At 54.2% G+C, this 20,012-nt stretch overlaps 1 protein-coding gene across 2 annotated transcripts in view; it reads right to left on the reverse strand.

The window, feature by feature from the left end:
- adamts17 (ADAM metallopeptidase with thrombospondin type 1 motif, 17) overlaps positions 1 to 14,517 on the reverse strand; it is an 823,747-nt gene extending 809,230 nt beyond the window's left edge. For both annotated transcript variants that reach the window (XR_011587458.1, XM_070858706.1), the window contains exons 1-2: positions 14,225 to 14,517; positions 4,426 to 4,585 (exon numbers count right to left, since the gene is read on the reverse strand). Coding sequence is in view for 1 of the 2 variants with exons in the window: in XM_070858706.1 (XP_070714807.1) it covers positions 4,426 to 4,585; positions 14,225 to 14,473 (409 nt within the window). In the remaining variant the exon portion in view is untranslated. The remainder of the gene's footprint in view (positions 1 to 4,425; positions 4,586 to 14,224) is intronic.
- Between the last annotated feature and the right edge of the window lie 5,495 nt (positions 14,518 to 20,012).

Here is a 20,012-nt window from a genome sequence, read left to right on the forward strand (position 1 = left end):
TGTGGTCGGAAGCTCATTTTAGGGTCAAATATGACACCTAGGTTGCAAACAGTCTGATTCAGCCTCAGGCAGGTTGGGAAGAGGGATGGAGTCAGTAGCTAGGGAATGGATTTTGTGGCAGAGACCAAAGACAATGGCTTCGATCTTCCCAGTATTTAATTGGAGAAAATTTATGCTCATCTAGTACTGGATGTCAGTCAGCAGTCTGACAATTTAGAGACCATGGAGGAATCGAGAGAAGGTGGTGGTGAGGTAGAACTGATGCTGTGTTTTCGGATGATGTCGCCAAGGAGAAACAGGAGGGGGCCAAGGATAGATTCTTGGGGGACACCAGAGCCAACGATGAGGGCGGGAAGAGAAACCATTGCAGGAGATTTTCTGGCTACGATTAGATAGATAAGAATGGAACCAGGCGAGTGCAGTCCCACCCAGCTGGACGATGGTGGAAAAGCGTTGGAGGAGGATAGAGTGGTCAACCGTGTCAAAGGCTGCAGACAGGTCCAGGAGGACAAGGAGGGATAATTTACCTTTGTCACAGACACAAAGGATGTCATTTGTGACTTTGATGAGAGGCGTTTCAGTACTGTGGCAGGAGCAGAAACCTGATTGGAGGGATTGAAACATGGAGTTCTGGGAAAGATGGCCACGGATTTGGGAGGCGACATGTCCAAGGACTTGAGAGGAAAGGGAGATTGGAGATGGGGCGGTAGCTAGCAAGTACAGTGGGGTTAAGGGTTGATTTTTGAGAAGAGGGGTGATGACGGCAGATTTGAAAGAGAGGGGAACAGTACCCGAGGAAGCGAACAGTTAACAATGTCAGCTAACATAGGAGCCAGAAAAGTAAGTTGGGTGGTCAGCAGTTTGGTGGGAATAGGGAGCAGGATGTGAGTCTCGTGGACAAGATGAGCTCGGAGAGGTCATGAGGGGAGATCATGAGGGGAGATCAGAGAGAAACTGGAGAAAGATGAGAGTTCAGGGCTAGGGCAGGGGAGGAACCTCAGAGGAAGTTTGGCCCAGTGGGCTGGGGGAAGGAAGGGAAGTGGCAGAGGCAGCTGATCGGAAGGTCTCAATCTTAGAGACAAAAGTCCATGAGGACTGTGCAGGTGAGGGGAGGAGACAGGGGAGAGGGACAATTAGCAGTCGCGAAAAGAAGCCGGGGTTATCTTTGCTTTCTAGAATTAACTTGGAATAGTGAGCAGTTTTGGCAGACAAGAGCAGGATCTGCTGCTTTAGGAGGTCCAGCAGATCTGGCGGTGAATGGCTAATGGATAAACCAGTTGCCAACATATCCGTTCATGTCTGTGTCCCTAGAAATTAAGGGAGCAAAGATGAGGACCATACCAAGGGGACCTGCCAGGGTGAGAGAGAGTAATGATTTTAATAGTGTCTCGGGCATCAAAGTGGTGGTGAGGGTGTAGTTGAGCAGATTATTGGCTACCAAAATGTGATGGTGAATGGAGGGCCAAAGACTGGACATTTGGGATTTTGTAGCGCAGTTATAAATTAGTTGGGAGAGAGTTTTTTCTAGGGGCAAACTCAGAAGTAGGGGTTATGTGGGGCGGGAAGGGGATGTGAGTGGAGAAAGGGGAGATGAGGGAGCGGTCAGAGATGGCCTTATTGGTGATTGACATGATGGGAGTAGCGAGGCCACGGGAGATGGCAAGGTCGAGGGGGTTGCCATGAATATGGGTTGGGGAGTTTACATGGAGTGAGAGATTAAGGGAGGATAGGTGGGTAGTGAACTCAGGAGAGAGTGCTTGGTTAATTTAGATGGAGGCTGAAATCACAGAGGATAAGTCGTCGCTGAGGCCGGTGGAGGAAAGCAGTGAAGATATCTCGGTGGAGAATGATCATTTTAAATGAGAGGAGAGAGGGGTGAAACAAGATGAAATGTTCAAAGGAGGAGAAGTGTGCAGAGAGGTAGGGGGACAGGCATTTAGTGATTTGATGATGAGAGCTACACTGCCGCTTCCATGGCCTGGGCAGGGCAAGTGTATAGGAAAGTGGGAGGCTTGATCTAGAGGGTGGGTGTCACCACCCCTCAGCCAGGTTTCAGTCAAGGCCATGATGTCGGTGCAATCATCCACGATAAGCTCATGGATGGCAAGAGCCTTGTTCACAAGTGAACAGACATTCTGGAGGGAGATGTGGAGAGGGTCAGTGATAGCTGATCCACTGTCAGAGGCCACAGGGTCAACACTGGGAGGGGTGAGTTGGACGGGGAGATTGGCAGGCGCGCTAGGTGGGAAAGTCGCGAGAGAGTAGGATGGGGCAGTTGTGGGGGCAGCAGGAACATAGGAAGGTTGAAGAGTAATGAAGGGTTGGGGTATGAACAGATTGTGAAATAATCTGCATACTATAAACCATTTCCCATTTTAAGTATTGTTTTCGCAATATTGTAAACAACCTTACATTTAAAGACAATGATCTTCTAAAATTACCTAGATTCTATACCGGTCCCAGTGGATTGGAAGGTTGTAAATTTAACCCCACTATTCAAGAAATGAGGGAGAGAGTAAATAGGGAACTACAGGCCAGTTAGCCTGATGTCAGTCGTCGGGATTCCATTATTAAAGAGGTGGCATCAGGACACGCAGAAAATCATATGATTGGGCAGAGTCAACTTGGTTTTATGAAAGGGAAATCATGTTTGATAAATTTCTTAGAGTTGTTTGAGGATGTAACTAGCAGGGTAGATAAAGAGGAACCAGGGGATGTAGTATATTTGGATTTCCAAAAGGCATTCGATAAGGTGCCACATAAAAGATTGTTATGCAAAATCAGGGCTCATGGAGTTGGGGTAATATATTAGCATGGAGAGAGGATTGGTTAATGGACAGAAAACAGAGTAGGGAAAAATGGGTCATTTTCCGGTTGGCAGACTGTAACTAATGGGGTGCAGCAAGGATCAGTGCTGGGGCCTCAGCTATTTACAATTTATATTTTGAAGGAACTGAGTGCAATGTATCCAAGTTAGTTGTTGATACAAAGCAAGGTGGGAAAGTATGCTGTGAGGAGGACACAAAGAGCCTGCAAAGGGATATAGACAGGTTAAGTGTAGTGAAGGGGATTGACAGGGTAGATGCTGAGAGGCTGTTTCCCCTGGCTGGAGAGTCTAGAACTAGGGGACACAGTTAAGGGATTGGCCATTTAAGATTGAGATGAGGAGAAATTTCTTCACTGGAGGTTTGTGAATCTTTGGAATTCTCTACCTGAAAGAGCTGTGGATGCTCAGTCGTTGAGCATATTCAAGGCTGAGATGGATAGATTGTTGGGCTCTAGGGGAATCGAGGGATATGGGGATCGGGCAAGTGGATTTGAGGTCGATAATCAGCCATGATCTTATTGAATAGCAGAGCAGGCCCGGAAGGTCGGATGGCCTACTCTGCTCGTGTCTTAGGTTCTTACAAACAAGCAGCAGGAAAGCAAACGTCATTTTCTCCTTTTAGAGAAACATAAGAACATAAGAAATAGAAGCAGGAGCAGGCCGTATGGCCCCTCGAGCCTGCTCCGCCATTCAATAAGATCATGGCTGATCCGATCATGGATTCGGGTCCACTTCCCTGCCCGTTCCCCATAACCCCTTATCGGTTAAGAAACTGTCTATTTCGGTCTTAAATTTATTTAATGTCCCATATTCCACAGCTCTCTAAGGCAGCGAACTCCACAGTTCCACAACCCTCAGAAGAAATTTTTCCTCGTCTCAGTTTTAAATGGGCGGCCCCTTATTCTAAGATTATGCCCTCTAGTTCTAGTCTCCCCCACCAGTGAAAACATCCTCTCTGCATCAACCCTGTCAAGCCCCCTCATAATCTTATACATTTCGATAAGATCACCTCTCATTCTTCTGAACTCCAATGAGTAGAGCCAACCTACGCAACCTTTCCTCATAAGTCAACCCTCTCATCTCCAGAATCAACCTTGTGTTCCCTTTCTGAACTGCCTCCAAAGCAAGTATATCCTTTTGTAAATATGGAAACCAAAACTGCATCAGTATTCCAGGTGTAGCCTCACCAATACCCTGCATAACTGTAGCAAGACTTCCCTGCTTTTATCCACAGAAATGAAATGGGTGTGGATTTTCCTCCTCAGAACTGCTGGCGCACGGTGGAAACACATGTAGGAAATTCCAAAGTCAAGCCCGCCATTTCTCAACTGTCAATTTCCCCATACGCAGTCAATGTGTGCGCCAGGAACACTGAAGTGGAAAATCCCAATCCAGATCTTTATCCGAGTGATTCCTTTCCATCACCCCCCCCCCCACCCCCCGCCGATAAATCTGAGAGTGTGCCGGTGATTTTCCAACGTGTGCTGGTGCTGACCAGTCCTTCACACTGCGCTCGATTCGCAAAATGGACGTTTGTCACCCAGCTGTTTACATGCACCACGTCCTCTTTGGACCCGAATTTTAAAAAGGAAGATTACCTTTGACCACTTTGCAGAAGTCGTGGAAGAGGCGATTCTTCTTGGATGTGGAGGACCGTTTGTGCCTGTAGATCTGGTGAGGTTCTCCGCTGAACGACGAGTTCATTTTATTTACAGGTTCTATTGACAACAGATCATCCCCAATCTGGATATACCCAAACTGGAAAAAAATGAAACATTTCAAAGCAGTTTTCATTGACTCGAAAAAGTGCCTTATATTTATCCATCTTATATTTTAAATAAAATCCCTGTGCCAAGTGCCATCTCATTACTTCCTCCCATGCACTTGAGCCATAAGGTTCAAGGGCAGAGAAAGAGTTGAGGACCACGGCTCAGTGCCAACTCAGAGTCAGAAGGTCGTGGGTTCAAGTCCCACTCCAGAGACCTGAGCACATAAATCTAGGCTGACACTCCAGTGCAGTGCTGAGGGAGTGCTGCACTGTCGGAAGTGCCGTCTTTCAGATTAGAGATTAATCTGCTCACTCGGGTGAAGGTAAAAGATCCCATGGCACTGCTTCGAAGAGGAGCAGGGGAATTATCCCCAGTGTCCTGGCCAGTATTTTTCCCTCAATCAACAGATTATCTGGTCATTATCACATTGCTGTTTATGGGAGATTGCTGTGCCTAAATTGGCGCCGTGTTTCCTACATTACAACAGTGACTACACTTCAAAAGTACTTCATTGGCTGTAAAGCGCTTTGAGACATCCTGAGGTTGTGAAAGGCGCTATATAAATACAGGTATGTCTTTATTTCCTTTCCGTCTATTCTGAAACATAAATTGGATAATGGACACTCAATAGCCAATTGTATGGAAATATTATACTTTAGTCCTCTTCTGCTGGCTGTCCTCCTTTAAGATGCTCCTTAAAACCTGCCACTTTGACCAAGCTTTTAGTCACCTGTCCTAATATATCTCTGTGGCTCGCTGTCAAATTTTACCTCACAATGCTCCTGTGAAGCGCCTTGGAAAGGGGCTATATAAATTGTTGTTGTTTCTGGCTAAGAGCACATGACATGGGGCATGGGGCAGTCAGCTTATTGAACCTCAAGTGCAAATTGAGAATTGCTCTATGATTGAGCAGAATGCTGAGAGTTTATAAACCCATGTGTAAAGGTAAGTTTAAGGTGAATATAGGAGAGGGGATATTGGGCTCCTGGCTCGCCCTCGATGTGTAGTAAGTCTTTGTCCTGGTGCATTCCTGCAGTGCCATCCATCAGTAATAAGGTCAGAATTCTCCAATAACTGATCATCTTCAGAGCCCTTCAAACCTCAAAGTGCCTGTGTACAAGGAATGCACGGATGTACTGGCAGTGTATTGTGGCTGTTGATTTGCAAATGTGCAAAGAGCAATGTTTTAATATATTCTGAAGAAATTTAAACTCCGATGAGCTTAAAATATTATTCCATTAATCAAAGGGTTAACGTTAAATAAATCGCAAGTACAGCATTTGTCATTTGCCAGAACTGTTGCGAAAGTGAATAAAATGTCTGCATAATTACTGTTTCTTCTTTCAAAGGTTGCGGAGCATTGCACTTATTAAAGCTGGAGCTGTAACTAAAGCTGGACTTGGGCCGCCTGAATCGCGAGTTGCAGGGAATCAAACACACGCAATCCCTCCTTGTGCTCGTCTCTGAACCCATCCTGTAAAGCTGCAATGTGGAATGGTGTGCTTGCACTCGGAGGAGCTGTGACCTCGATTAACCCTTTTTGCAAACAGCTGGCCCATCTGGCCGCAAAACATCTGCTCAGCAGCAGCAGCAACATCTACAGGTTTTATCTGTACAGCAAGTCCAAGGATGCAACACGTGCTTAACGCTGAACAGCTGGATGTGGGGCGACTCGCCAAACGTTGGATTTCAATAAAGCACCTTCTGAACAGCGGGAACTTTGCTGACAATGTGGTTTGCTGTTGTTTAACTGAGAAGTGGTCTCACATGACGAATTATATGTGGCTGGTCATTGCACTACCGACTGTCTCCCGACCGTAACATGTTTCAAGCACTGGGGAACAAGAGGCTTGCACACACACTTTGTACTTGCAGACTCTCCCCGGGTTCCCAGTATCGCAGCCTTGGAGCTGAGGCTCTGCGGCAAGTTTATCCACTTCTCAAAATCGACTATTTTCCTTTAAAATAATTGGGATTCATTTATAGAAGGATATAAAAAATAACCCCTGACAAATGAGTGTAATCGGTCGCTGTTGTGACAATATTGTACAAGGGTCAGTTTTAATAAGAAGAATGCTCCAGAATTTTTCAGTTAGAAGAATACGTGGCTGGAGAGATGGTGCAGGCAGAAGGGCTTTAGATTCCTGAGGCACTGGGACCATTTCTGGGGGAGGTGGGACCTGGACGAGCCGGACGGGTTGCACCTCAACAGAGCCGGGACCAATATTCTCGCTGGAGGAAGGTTGCTTGTGCGGTTGGGGAGGGTTTAATCTAGTTTGGCAAGGGAATGGGAACCTGAGAATAGATTCAGTAGGGAGGGGAGTAAAGCTGGAATCAGAAAGCAGAAATGTAGAAAGTGAATTTGAAGGACAGAGGAAATAAAGGCTAGAATGTAGTCAACAAGGAGGTCTGGCTGTACTAAATGGTATATACTTCAATGCAAGGAGTATAACGAATAAAGATGACCATAATATGGTGGAATTCTGCATTAAGATGGAGAATGAAACAGTTAATTCAGAGACCATGGTCCAGAACTTAAAGAAGGGTAACTTTGAAGGTATGAGGCGTGAATTGGCTAAGATAGATTGGCGAATGATACTTAAGGGGTTGACTGTGGATGGGCAATGGCAGACATTTAGAGACCCCATGGATGAATTACAACAATTGTACATTCCTGTCTGGCGTAAAAATAAAAAAGGGAAGGTGGCTCAACCGTGGCTATCTAGGGAAATCAGGGATAGTATTAAAGCCAAGGAAGTGGCATACAAATTGGCCAGAAATAGCAGCGAACCCGGGGACTGGGAGAAATTTAGAACTCAGCAGAAGAGGACAAAGGGTTTGATTAGGGCAGGGAAAATGGAGTACGAGAAAAAGCTTGCAGGGAACATTAAGGCGGATTGCAAAAGTTTCTATAGGTATGTAAAGAGAAAAAGGTTAGTAAAGACAAACGTAGGTCCCCTGCAGTCAGAATCAGGGGAAGTCATAACGGGGAACAAAGAAATGGCAGACCAATTGAACAAGTACTTTGGTTCAGTATTCACTAAGGAGGACACAAACAACCTTCCGGATATAAAAGGGGTCAGAGGGTCAAGTAAAGAGGAGGAACTGAGGGAAATCTTTATTAATCGGGAAATTGTGTTGGGGAAATTGATGGGATTGAAGGCCGATAAATCCCCAGGGCCTGATGGACTGCATCCCAGAGTACTTAAGGAGGTGGCTTTGGAAATAGCGGATGCATTGACAGTCATTTTCCAACATTCCATAGACTCTGGATCAGTTCCTATCGAGTGGAGGGTAGCCAATGTAACCCCACTTTTTAAAAAAGGAGGGAGAGAGAAAGTAGGGAATTATAGACCGGTCAGCCTGACCTCATTAGTGGGTAAAATGATGGAATCAATTATTAAGGATGTCATAGCAGCGCATTTGGAAAATGGTGACATGATAGGTCCAAGTCAGCATGGATTTGTGAAAGGGAGATTATGCTTGACAAATCTTCTGGAATTTTTTTGAGGATGTTTCCAGTAAAGTGGACAAAGGAGAACCAGTAGATGTGGTATATTTGGACTTTCAGAAGGCTTTCGACAAGGTCCCACACAGGAGATTAATGTGCAAAGTTAAAGCACATGGGATTGGGGGTAGTGTGCTGACGTGGATTGAGAACTGGTTCTCAGACAGGAAGCAAAGAGTAGGAGTAAATGGATACTTTTCAGAATGGCAGGCAGCGACTAGTGGGGTACCGCAAGGTTCTGTGCTGGGGCCCCAGCTGTTTACATTGTACATTAATGATTTAGACGAGGGGATTAAATGTGGTATCTCCAAATTTGCGGATGACACTAAATTGGGTGGCAGTGTGAGCTGCGAGGAGGATGCTATGAGGCTGCAGAGTGACTTGGATAGGTTAGGTGAGTGGGCAAATACGTGGCAGATGAAGTATAATGTGGATAAATGTGAGGGTATCCACTTTGGTGGTAAAAACAGAGAGACAGACTATTATCTGAATGGTGACAGATTAGGAAAAGGGAAGGAGCAACGAGACCTGGGTGTCATGGTACATCAGTCATTGAAGGTTGGCATGCAGGTACAGCAGGCGGTTAAGAAAGCAAATGGCATGTTGGCCTTCATAGCGAGGGGATTTGAGTACAGGGGCAGGGAGATGTTGCTACAGTTGTACAGGGCCTTGGTGATGCCACACCTGGAGTATTGTGTACAGTTTTGGTCTCCTAACTTGAGGAAGGACATTCTTAATATTGAGGGAGTGCAGCGAAGATTCACCAGACTGATTCCCGGGATGGTGGGACTGACCTATCAAGAAAGACTGGATCAACTGGGCTTGTATTCACTGGAGTTCAGAAGAGTGAGAGGGGACCTCATAGAAACGTTTAAAATTCTGACGGGTTTGGACAGGTTGGATGCAGGAAGAATGTTCCCAATGTTGGGGAAGTCCAGAACCAGGGGTCACAGTCTAAGGATAAGGGGTAAGCCATTTCGGACCGAGATGAGGAGAAACTTCTTCACCCAGAGAGTGGTGAACCTGTGGAATTCTCTACCACAGAAAGTAGTTGAGGCCAATTCACTAAATATATTCAAAAGGGAGTTAGATGAAGTCCTTACTACTCGGGGGATCAAGTGGTATGGCGTGAAAGCAGGAAGGGGGTACTGAAGTTTCATGTTCAGCCATGAACTCATTGAATGGCGGTGCAGGCTAGAAGGGCTGAATGGCCTGCTCCTGCACCTATTTTCTATGTTTCTATGAGAGCACAGGTAGACACTCAGGTATGATATAGCTATTAGAGACATGGTTAAAAGAGGGGAAGGTATGGCAGCTTAACATTCCTGGTTACAGGATCTTCAGACAGGATAGAGGGGGGGGGTAAAAATGAAGGGGGGGGTTGCAATATTGATTAAAGAAACTATTACAGCGGTGAGGAGGGATGATATGTTAGAGGGATCATCAAACGAGACCATATGGGTCGAACTGAAAAACAAGAAAGGGGCGATCACACTGCTGGGAGTGTACTATAGAGCCCCCAAACAGCAAGAGGGAGAAAGATCAAATATGTGGGCAAATTTCTGAAGTGCAAAAACTATAGGGCAGTAATAGTAGGGAATTTCAACTATCCTAATATTAACGGGGTTAAAATTAGTGAAGGGTATAGAGAGTGCAGAATTTCTAAAATGCATTCAAGAGAACCTTTTTAGTCAGTATGTAACAAGCCCAACACGGGAGGGGCGATTCTGGATTTAGTTTCAGGGAATGAATCTGGGCAGGTGGAAGGGGTATCAATGAGAGTGCACTTAGGTGCTAGTGACCATAATTCGGTTAGATTTAAGGTAGTTATGGAAAAGGACAAGGACAGACCAGGAATAAAAGTTCTAAATTGGGGAAAAGCCAACTTTGTTAAGCTGAGAAGTGATTTGGCCATAGTGGTCTGGAAACAGCTACTTGAAGGTAAATCAGTGTCAGAGCATTCAAGGAGGAGATCCGCAGGGTTCAGGCCAAATATGTGCCCTTAAAGAAAAAGGGTGGGATCAACAAATCTAGAGCCCCCTGGATGTCTAGGGACATACAGGGTAGGGATAAAGAAAAAAAGGGAGGTTTATGACAGATACTGAAGGCTCAATGCTGCAGAAACTCTAGGAGTATAGAAAGTGCAGGGATGAAATTAAAAAAGGACATTAGGAAAGCAAAGAGAGAGCATGAAAAATTCTTGGCAAGTACAATCAAGGAAAACCCAAAGATATTTTACAAATATATTACGAGCAAGAGGATAACTAAAGGATAGGGCCTATTGGAGACCATGAGGGTAATCTGTGTATGGAGGTGGAAGATGTAGGTATGGTTCTTAATGAATACTTTGCATCTGTTTTCACAAAGGAGAGGGACGATGCAGACACTACCATCAAGGAGGAGTGTGAAATATTAGATGAAATAAACCTAGTATGAGAGACGGTATAGAGGGGTTTAGCAGTTTTGAAAATAGGCAAGTCCCCAGGCCCGGATGAAATGTATTCCAGGCTGTTAAATGAAGCAAAAGAGGAAATAGCAGAGGCTTTGACGATCATTTTCCAATCCTCTCTGGCTACAGGTGTGGTGCCAGAGGACTGGAGGACTGCTAATGTTGCACCTTTGTTTAAATAGGGAGAAAGGGATAGACAGAGTAATTACAGGCCAGTCAGCCGAACCTCATTGGTGGGAAAATGATTGGAAAAAATCCTGAAGGACAGGATAAATCTTCACTTAGAAAGACACGGATTAATCAAGGATAGTCAGCACAGATTTGTTAAGGGAAGGTCGTGTCTGACTCACTTGATGGAATTTTTCGAGGAGGTAACCAGGAGAGTCGATGAGGACAGTGCATATGATGTAGTGTATATGGATTTTGGCAAGGCTTTTGACAAGGTCCCACATGGCAGACTGGTCACAAAAGTAAAAGCCCATGGGATCCAGGGCAAAGTGGCAAGTTGGATCCAAAATAGCTCAGAGGCAGGTAGCAAAGGGTAATGGTTGATGGGTGTTTTTGTGACTGGAAGGCTGTATCCAGTGGGGTTCCGCAGGCCTCAATACTCGGTCCCTTGCTTTTTATGAAATACATCAATGATCTAGACTTCAATATAGGGGATATGATTAAGAAGTTTGCAGTTGATACCAAAATCGACTGTGTGGTCGATAATAAAGAAGAAAGCTGCGGACTGCAGGAAGATATCAATCAACTGGTCAGGTGGGCAGAACAGTGGCAAATGGAATTTAATCCAGCGAAGCGTGAGGTAATGCATTTGTGGAGGGCTAACAAGGAAAGGGAATACACATTAAATGGTAGGATACTGAGAAGTGTAGAGGAACAAAGGGACCTTGTAGTGCAGGTCCACAGATCCCTGAAAGTAGGCCAGGTAGATAAGGTGGTTAAGGTGGTATACGGAATGCTTGCCTTTATTAGCCTAGGCATAGAATACAAGAGCAGGGGGTTTATGCTTGAACTAGAAAAACACTGGTTAGGCCACAGCTGGAGTACTGCGTGCAGTTCTGGTCACCACATTACTGGAAGGACGTGATTGCACTGGAGAAGGTACAGAGGAGATTTATGAGGATGTTGCCGGTAGTGGAGTATCTAAGCTCTGAGGACAGATTAGTTGGCTGGATTGGTTTTAATTGGAACAGAGGAGGCTGAGGGAAGATCTCATTGAGGTGTATAAAATTATGAGGGGCCAGGATAGAGTGGATAGAAAGGGCCTATTTCCCTTAGCAGAGGGGTCAATAACCAGGGGGCATAGATTTAAAGTAATTGGTAGAAGGTTTAGAGGGGATTTGAGGGGAAATTTCTTCACCCAGAGGGTGGTGGGAGTTTGGAACTCACAGCCTGAAAGGGTGGTAGAGGCTGAAACCCTCAACACATTTAAAAAGTACTTGGATGTGCACCTGAAGTGCTGTAACCTGCAGGGCTACGGACCTAGAGCTGGAAAGTGGGATTAGGCTGGTTAGCCTCTTGTTGGCCGGCACGGACACAATGGGCCAAAATGGCCTCCTTCCGTGCTGTAAATTTCTGTGATTCTAGGATAAGAAAAAACAATCACGCAGAAATATTTCGGCTAAATTAAATGAACCAATTGCACCGAGTTAACGGGCACCGGGTTCAAGCTGAGACTGACTCCCAGCACCAGTGTTTCTCCAATCAACCTCTAATTAGTCCTTACCCTAGATTCAGTCACATTCACTTCTGGCTCTGAATTAAGGCCCTCCAATGTGTTTTTAAGCTGGAGTGATTGGATTTGAAGAGTTCGAGAAATCTTGGAGAGACACTCATGCCATCGATCAGTCACCTCCCCCCCACATCTAGCTTCTAAAGGAATGCAAGGTGTCAGGGCGAACAGCATGTGTCCGCTGGCTGGCTCCATTCCAAGCTGGATTCATGACTTCTCGCCGCTTTCCATGTTCCTGACCTGGAGCCAAGTCCTCAATTCAGCTCCCACTGCCAATCCAAATCCCAGCCTCTGGTCTGCACACCTGCCCCAGCCCCACCCTCGCACTCAATCCAAGCCATCCTGCCAGGGATTACTGTGCGTAAATTGTTACCAGCTCTCTAATTTGTTCCCCACTCAGTGCTATTTGCTGCAGTCAGTCAGTCTGGGTTAGATCCGCTTTCTCACGAGTGTTGCACGAATCTCAGTGTAAACACAAACGAGTGAGGTGGTGATACTCGGGGGAGAAAGTGTCCTTTTCACAGTGAGGGCATCATATTCGGGCTCTGGCAGACCTAGATCTGCATTCCTCCACACCCCCACTCAAAAACAGAGAAACTAAACTATTGATGCCTCATCTTAAAGTGACAGCACCCTGCAGCCTGCCCCAGGACGAGTGCAAGGGTTGGACTGGGGCAGGACAGTCTGATTCACTGCATTAATGGTCACTGAAGCTGCTACCCATCCCAGTGGGCTCCAACAAAATTAAACTAAAAGGCAGACTAGAGAAAGGAGCAGGCAGGCGCACAGTAGCCCAGGACAGAGAGAGAAAGGAGTCATAGGGCTAGAATTTCCCCAAAGCCCACCAGCGGCTGATAGCATGTTTTTGGACAGCAAAGGCCGAGAAGATTATCACCGGCGATAACTTCCCAAATTTTTTTTTTAAATCCGCCCAGCCTATACATCTGAGTCTTGCCCCACCCTAATCTGGGCAGGAAAGTGCAATTTTGGCTAGATTGGGCGGTGCCTAAAGAAAATGGGTGATAAATTTAAAAATCTATAAAAATTTACCCCAAGGCTGCAGGTTGGGCCGAACGAGAAAAATAAAAATAATTTTTTTTAAATACCTAACTTAAAAAAAAAATCAAAAAAACATTCCCAAGACACTTAAATAAATTCACCCCAACATAGTTAAAAATCAATCACGTCCCTTGTTGCAGACCTCCTGCCCAGCTCTGCCGATCCTCGTGGGCAGTTTACCTATGGGTCCCCGCTCAGCCTAGGATGGTGCCAGGGTGATCTATGGACGGTGCACGCCAGCGGTCCGCTCCCAGCGCGACTTCGAATCCGCCGGCGTGCCTCAGCTGGGAAATTTTGCGGCGACCCGGTTCTCACCCAAACCAGCCAATCCCGCCCAGAAACTGGGCGGTGAACCAGCGCAAATTCTAGCCCATAGATCATAGAAATTTACAGCACGGAAGGAGGCCATTTCGGTCCATCGTGTCCACGCCTGCTTAAAAGAATAATCCCACTTTGCAGCTCTTGGTCCGTAGCCCTATAGATTACGGTACTTCAAGTACTTTTTCAATGTGGTGAGGGTTTCTGCCTCAGATCCCCACCACCCTCTGGGTGAAAACATTTTCCCTCAAATCTCCTCCTCCCAATTCCTTTAAATCTATGCCCCCTGGTTTTTGACCATTGTGTTAAGGGAAATAGGTCCTTCCTATTCACTATCTCAATTTTCTACACCTCAAGAAAGTCTCCTCTCAGTCTCCTCTGTTCCAAAGAAAACAACCAGTCTATCCGATCTTTCCTCATAGCTAAAATTCTCAGATCCAGGCAGCAGGGCTAACAGGGAACTGAGTTTAGCCTCACGTGTTCTCTAATCCCCGTGAGCTGGCACAGACACGATGGGCCGAGCGACCCCCCCTTGTGGATCACATGAAGCCATTACCAGTCCGCTGCAGGTGCTGAGTGAGGCAAACGAGCGGCTATGGTTGAGTACGTGGCCGGTGTAGAAGCATAACTGCGGGGCAAGGCTGGGTCGGCCGGCCAGCAACCCCTCGCCCCGCTCCTCCACGCTGAAGGCCGGCGCCAGGAAGTGCAGGTCCCGCCGGAGGGACAGGGTCAGCTGGGAGCCAAGCGCCGGCAGGCTGAGGTAGAGCTGGTCCCCGCTGGCTGCTCCATCACCGCAGGGGTCCATGGACCGCGGACCCCGTCGCCTTGCTCCATCCCCCGGTTCCGCCATCCACCGCGGGATCGTAAGCTCGCCCGCCGCTAGAGTGGAGCAAAAAAGGGGCAAGTTAGTGGGAGGCTTTCAACCGGGGACGGGGGAGGGGAGGGGGGAGAAAGAAAGAGACTGGGGGGGGGGGGGGGAAGAGACTGGGGGGGGGGGGGGGGGGAAGAGACTGGGGGGGGGGGGGGGGAAGAGACTGGGGGGGGGGGGGGGGAAGAGACTGGGGGGGGGGGGGGGGAAGAGACTGGGGGGGGGGGGGGGGAAGAGACTGGGGGGGGGGGGGGGAAGAGACTGGGGGGGGGGGGGGAAGAGACTGGGGGGGGGGGGGGAAGAGACTGGGGGGGGGGGGGGAAGAGACTGGGGGGGGCGGAAGAGACTGGGGGGGGCGGAAGAGACTGGGGGGGGCGGAAGAGACTGGGGGGGGCGGAAGAGACTGGGGGGGGCGGAAGAGACTGGGGGGGGCGGAAGAGACTGGGGGGGGCGGAAGAGACTGGGGGGGGCGGAAGAGACTGGGGGGGGCGGAAGAGACTGGGGGGGGCGGAAGAGACTGGGGGGGGCGGAAGAGACTGGGGGGGGCGGAAGAGACTGGGGGGGGCGGAAGAGACTGGGGGGGGCGGAAGAGACTGGGGGGGGCGGAAGAGACTGGGGGGGGCGGAAGAGACTGGGGGGGGCGGAAGAGACTGGGGGGGGCGGAAGAGACTGGGGGGGCGGAAGAGACTGGGGGGGGCGGAAGAGACTGGGGGGGGCGGAAGAGACTGGGGGGGGCGGAAGAGACTGGGGGGGGCGGAAGAGACTGGGGGGGGCGGAAGAGACTGGGGGGGGCGGAAGAGACTGGGGGGGGCGGAAGAGACTGGGGGGGGCGGAAGAGACTGGGGGGGGCGGAAGAGACTGGGGGGGGCGGAAGAGACTGGGGGGGGCGGAAGAGACTGGGGGGGGCGGAAGAGACTGGGGGGGGCGGAAGAGACTGGGGGGGGCGGAAGAGACTGGGGGGGGCGGAAGAGACTGGGGGGGGCGGAAGAGACTGGGGGGGGCGGAAGAGACTGGGGGGGGCGGAAGAGACTGGGGGGGGCGGAAGAGACTGGGGGGGGCGGAAGAGACTGGGGGGGGCGGAAGAGACTGGGGGGGGCGGAAGAGACTGGGGGGGCGGAAGAGACTGGGGGGGCGGAAGAGACTGGGGGGGGCGGAAGAGACTGGGGGGGGCGGAAGAGACTGGGGGGGGCGGAAGAGACTGGGGGGGGCGGAAGAGACTGGGGGGGGCGGAAGAGACTGGGGGGGGCGGAAGAGACTGGGGGGGGCGGAAGAGACTGGGGGGGCGGAAGAGACTGGGGGGGGCGGAAGAGACTGGGGGGGGCGGAAGAGACTGGGGGGGGCGGAAGAGACTGGGGGGGGCGGAAGAGACTGGGGGGGGCGGAAGAGACTGGGGGGGGCGGAAGAGACTGGGGGGGGCGGAAGAGACTGGGGGGGGCGGAAGAGACTGGGGGGGGCGGAAGAGACTGGGGGGGGCGGAAGAGACTGGGGGGGGCGGAAGAGACTGGGGGGGGCGGAAGAGACTGGGGGGGGCGGAAGAGACTGGGGGGGGCGGAAGAGACTGGGGGGGGCGGAAGAGACTGGGGGGGGCGGAAGAGACTGGGGGGGGCGGAAGAGACTGGGGGGGGCGGAAGAGACTGGGGGGGGCGGAAGAGACTGGGGGGGGCGGAAGAGACTGGGGGGGGCGGAAGAGACTGGGGGGGCGGAAGAGACTGGGGGGGGGGCGGAAGAGACTGGGGGGGGCGGAAGAGACTGGGGGGGGCGGAAGAGACTGGGGGGGCGGAAGAGACTGGGGGGGGCGGAAGAGACTGGGGGGGGCGGAAGAGACTGGGGGGGGCGGAAGAGACTGGGGGGGGCGGAAGAGACTGGGGGGGGCGGAAGAGACTGGGGGGGGCGGAAGAGACTGGGGGGGGCGGAAGAGACTGGGGGGGGCGGAAGAGACTGGGGGGGGCGGAAGAGACTGGGGGGGGCGGAAGAGACTGGGGGGGGCGGAAGAGACTGGGGGGGGCGGAAGAGACTGGGGGGGGCGGAAGAGACTGGGGGGGGCGGAAGAGACTGGGGGGGGCGGAAGAGACTGGGGGGGGCGGAAGAGACTGGGGGGGGCGGAAGAGACTGGGGGGGGCGGAAGAGACTGGGGGGGGCGGAAGAGACTGGGGGGGGCGGAAGAGACTGGGGGGGGCGGAAGAGACTGGGGGGGGCGGAAGAGACTGGGGGGGGCGGAAGAGACTGGGGGGGGCGGAAGAGACTGGGGGGGGCGGAAGAGACTGGGGGGGGCGGAAGAGACTGGGCAAGCGGGGGCGGAAGAGACTGGGGGGGGCGGAAGAGACTGGGGGGGGCGGAAGAGACTGGGGGGGGCGGAAGAGACTGGGGGGGGCGGAAGAGACTGGGGGGGGCGGAAGAGACTGGGGGGGGCGGAAGAGACTGGGGGGGGCGGAAGAGACTGGGGGGGGCGGAAGAGACTGGGGGGGGCGGAAGAGACTGGGGGGGGCGGAAGAGACTGGGGGGGGCGGAAGAGACTGGGGGGGGCGGAAGAGACTGGGGGGGGCGGAAGAGACTGGGGGGGGCGGAAGAGACTGGGGGGGGCGGAAGAGACTGGGGGGGGCGGAAGAGACTGGGGGGGCGGAAGAGACTGGGGGGGGCGGAAGAGACTGGGGGGGGCGGAAGAGACTGGGGGGGGCGGAAGAGACTGGGGGGGGCGGAAGAGACTGGGGGGGCGGAAGAGACTGGGGGGGGCGGAAGAGACTGGGGGGGGCGGAAGAGACTGGGGGGGGCGGAAGAGACTGGGGGGGCGGAAGAGACTGGGGGGGGCGGAAGAGACTGGGGGGGGCGGAAGAGACTGGGGGGGGCGGAAGAGACTGGGGGGGGCGGAAGAGACTGGGGGGGGGCGGAAGAGACTGGGGGGGGCGGAAGAGACTGGGGGGGGCGGAAGAGACTGGGGGGGGCGGAAGAGACTGGGGGGGGCGGAAGAGACTGGGGGGGGCGGAAGAGACTGGGGGGGGCGGAAGAGACTGGGGGGGCGGAAGAGACTGGGGGGGGCGGAAGAGACTGGGGGGGGCGGAAGAGACTGGGGGGGGCGGAAGAGACTGGGGGGAAGGCGGAAGAGACTGGGGGGGGCGGAAGAGACTGGGGGGGGCGGAAGAGACTGGGGGGGGCGGAAGAGACTGGGGGGGGCGGAAGAGACTGGGGGGGGCGGAAGAGACTGGGGGGGGCGGAAGAGACTGGGGGGGGCGGAAGAGACTGGGGGGGGCGGAAGAGACTGGGGGGGGCGGAAGAGACTGGGGGGGGCGGAAGAGACTGGGGGGGGCGGAAGAGACTGGGGGGGGCGGAAGAGACTGGGGGGGGCGGAAGAGACTGGGGGGGGCGGAAGAGACTGGGGGGGGCGGAAGAGACTGGGGGGGGCGGAAGAGACTGGGGGGGCGGAAGAGACTGGGGGGGGCGGAAGAGACTGGGGGGGGCGGAAGAGACTGGGGGGGCGGAAGAGACTGGGGGGGCGGAAGAGACTGGGGGGGGGCGGAAGAGACTGGGGGGGGCGGAAGAGACTGGGGGGGGCGGAAGAGACTGGGGGGGGCGGAAGAGACTGGGGGGGGCGGAAGAGACTGGGGGGGGCGGAAGAGACTGGGGGGGCGGAAGAGACTGGGGGGGGCGGAAGAGACTGGGGGGGCGGGAAGAGACTGGGGGGGGCGGGAGAGACTGGGGGGGGCGGAAGAGACTGGGGGGGGCGGGAGAGACTGGGGGGGCGGGAGAGACTGGGGGGGCGGGAGAGACTGGGGGGGGCGGGAGAGACTGGGGGGGGCGGGAGAGACTGGGGGGGGCGGGAGAGACTGGGGGGGGCGGGAGAGACTGGGGGGGGCGGGAGAGACTGGGGGGGGCGGGAGAGACTGGGGGGGCGGGAGAGACTGGGGGGGAGAGAGCGGGAGAGACTGGGGGGGCGGGAGAGACTGGGGGGGGCGGGAGAGACTGGGGGGGGCGGGAGAGACTGGGGGGGGCGGGAGAGACTGGGGGGGGCGGGAGAGACTGGGGGGGGCGGGAGAGACTGGGGGGGGCGGGAGAGACTGGGGGGGGCGGGAGAGACTGGGGGGGGCGGGAGAGACTGGGGGGGGCGGGAGAGACTGGGGGGGGCGGGAGAGACTGGGGGGGGCGGGAGAGACTGGGGGGGGCGGGAGAGACTGGGGGGGGCGGGAGAGACTGGGGGGGGCGGGAGAGACTGGGGGGGGCGGGAGAGACTGGGGGGGGCGGGAGAGACTGGGGGGGGCGGGAGAGACTGGGGGGGGCGGGAGAGACTGGGGGGGCGGGAGAGACTGGGGGGGCGGGAGAGACTGGGGGGGGCGGGAGAGACTGGGGGGGGCGGGAGAGACTGGGGGGGCGGGGGAGACTGGGGGGGCGGGAGAGACTGGGGGGGGCGGGAGAGACTGGGGGGGGCGGGAGAGACTGGGGGGGGCGGGAGAGACTGGGGGGGGCGGGAGAGACTGGGGGGGGCGGGAGAGACTGGGGGGGGCGGGAGAGACTGGGGGGGGCGGGAGAGACTGGGGGGGGCGGGAGAGACTGGGGGGGGCGGGAGAGACTGGGGGGGGCGGGAGAGACTGGGGGGGGCGGGAGAGACTGGGGGGGGCGGGAGAGACTGGGGGGGGCGGGAGAGACTGGGGGGGGCGGGAGAGACTGGGGGGGGCGGGAGAGACTGGGGGGGCGGGAGAGACTGGGGGGGGCGGGAGAGACTGGGGGGGGGCGGGAGAGACTGGGGGGGCGGGAGAGACTGGGGGGGGCGGGAGAGACTGGGGGGGGCGGGAGAGACTGGGGGGGGCGGGAGAGACTGGGGGGGGCGGGAGAGACTGGGGGGGGCGGGAGAGACTGGGGGGGCGGGAGAGACTGGGGGGGCGGGAGAGACTGGGGGGGGCGGGAGAGACTGGGGGGGGCGGAGAGACTGGGGGGGGCGGGAGAGACTGGGGGGGGCGGAAGAGACTGGGGGGGGCGGAGAGACTGGGGGGGCGGAAGAGACTGGGGGGGGCGGGAAGAGACTGGGGGGGGCGGAAGAGACTGGGGGGGGCGGAAGAGACTGGGGGGGGCGGAAGAGACTGGGGGGGGCGGGAGAGACTGGGGGGGGCGGAAGAGACTGGGGGGGGCGGAAGAGACTGGGGGGGGCGGAAGAGACTGGGGGGGGCGGAAGAGACTGGGGGGGGCGGAAGAGACTGGGGGGGGCGGAAGAGACTGGGGGGGGCGGAAGAGACTGGGGGGGGCGGAAGAGACTGGGGGGGGCGGAGAGACTGGGGGGGGCGGAAGAGACTGGGGGGGGCGGAAGAGACTGGGGGGGGCGGAAGAGACTGGGGGGGGCGGAAGAGACTGGGGGGGCGGAAGAGACTGGGGGGGGCGGAAGAGACTGGGGGGGGCGGAAGAGACTGGGGGGGGCGGAAGAGACTGGGGGGGGCGGAAGAGACTGGGGGGGGCGGAAGAGACTGGGGGGGGCGGAAGAGACTGGGGGGGAAAG

The sequence above is a fragment of the Pristiophorus japonicus genome, chromosome 17 (assembly GCF_044704955.1).
Source record: "Pristiophorus japonicus isolate sPriJap1 chromosome 17, sPriJap1.hap1, whole genome shotgun sequence".
NCBI classification, from domain to species: Eukaryota; Metazoa; Chordata; class Chondrichthyes; family Pristiophoridae; genus Pristiophorus; species Pristiophorus japonicus.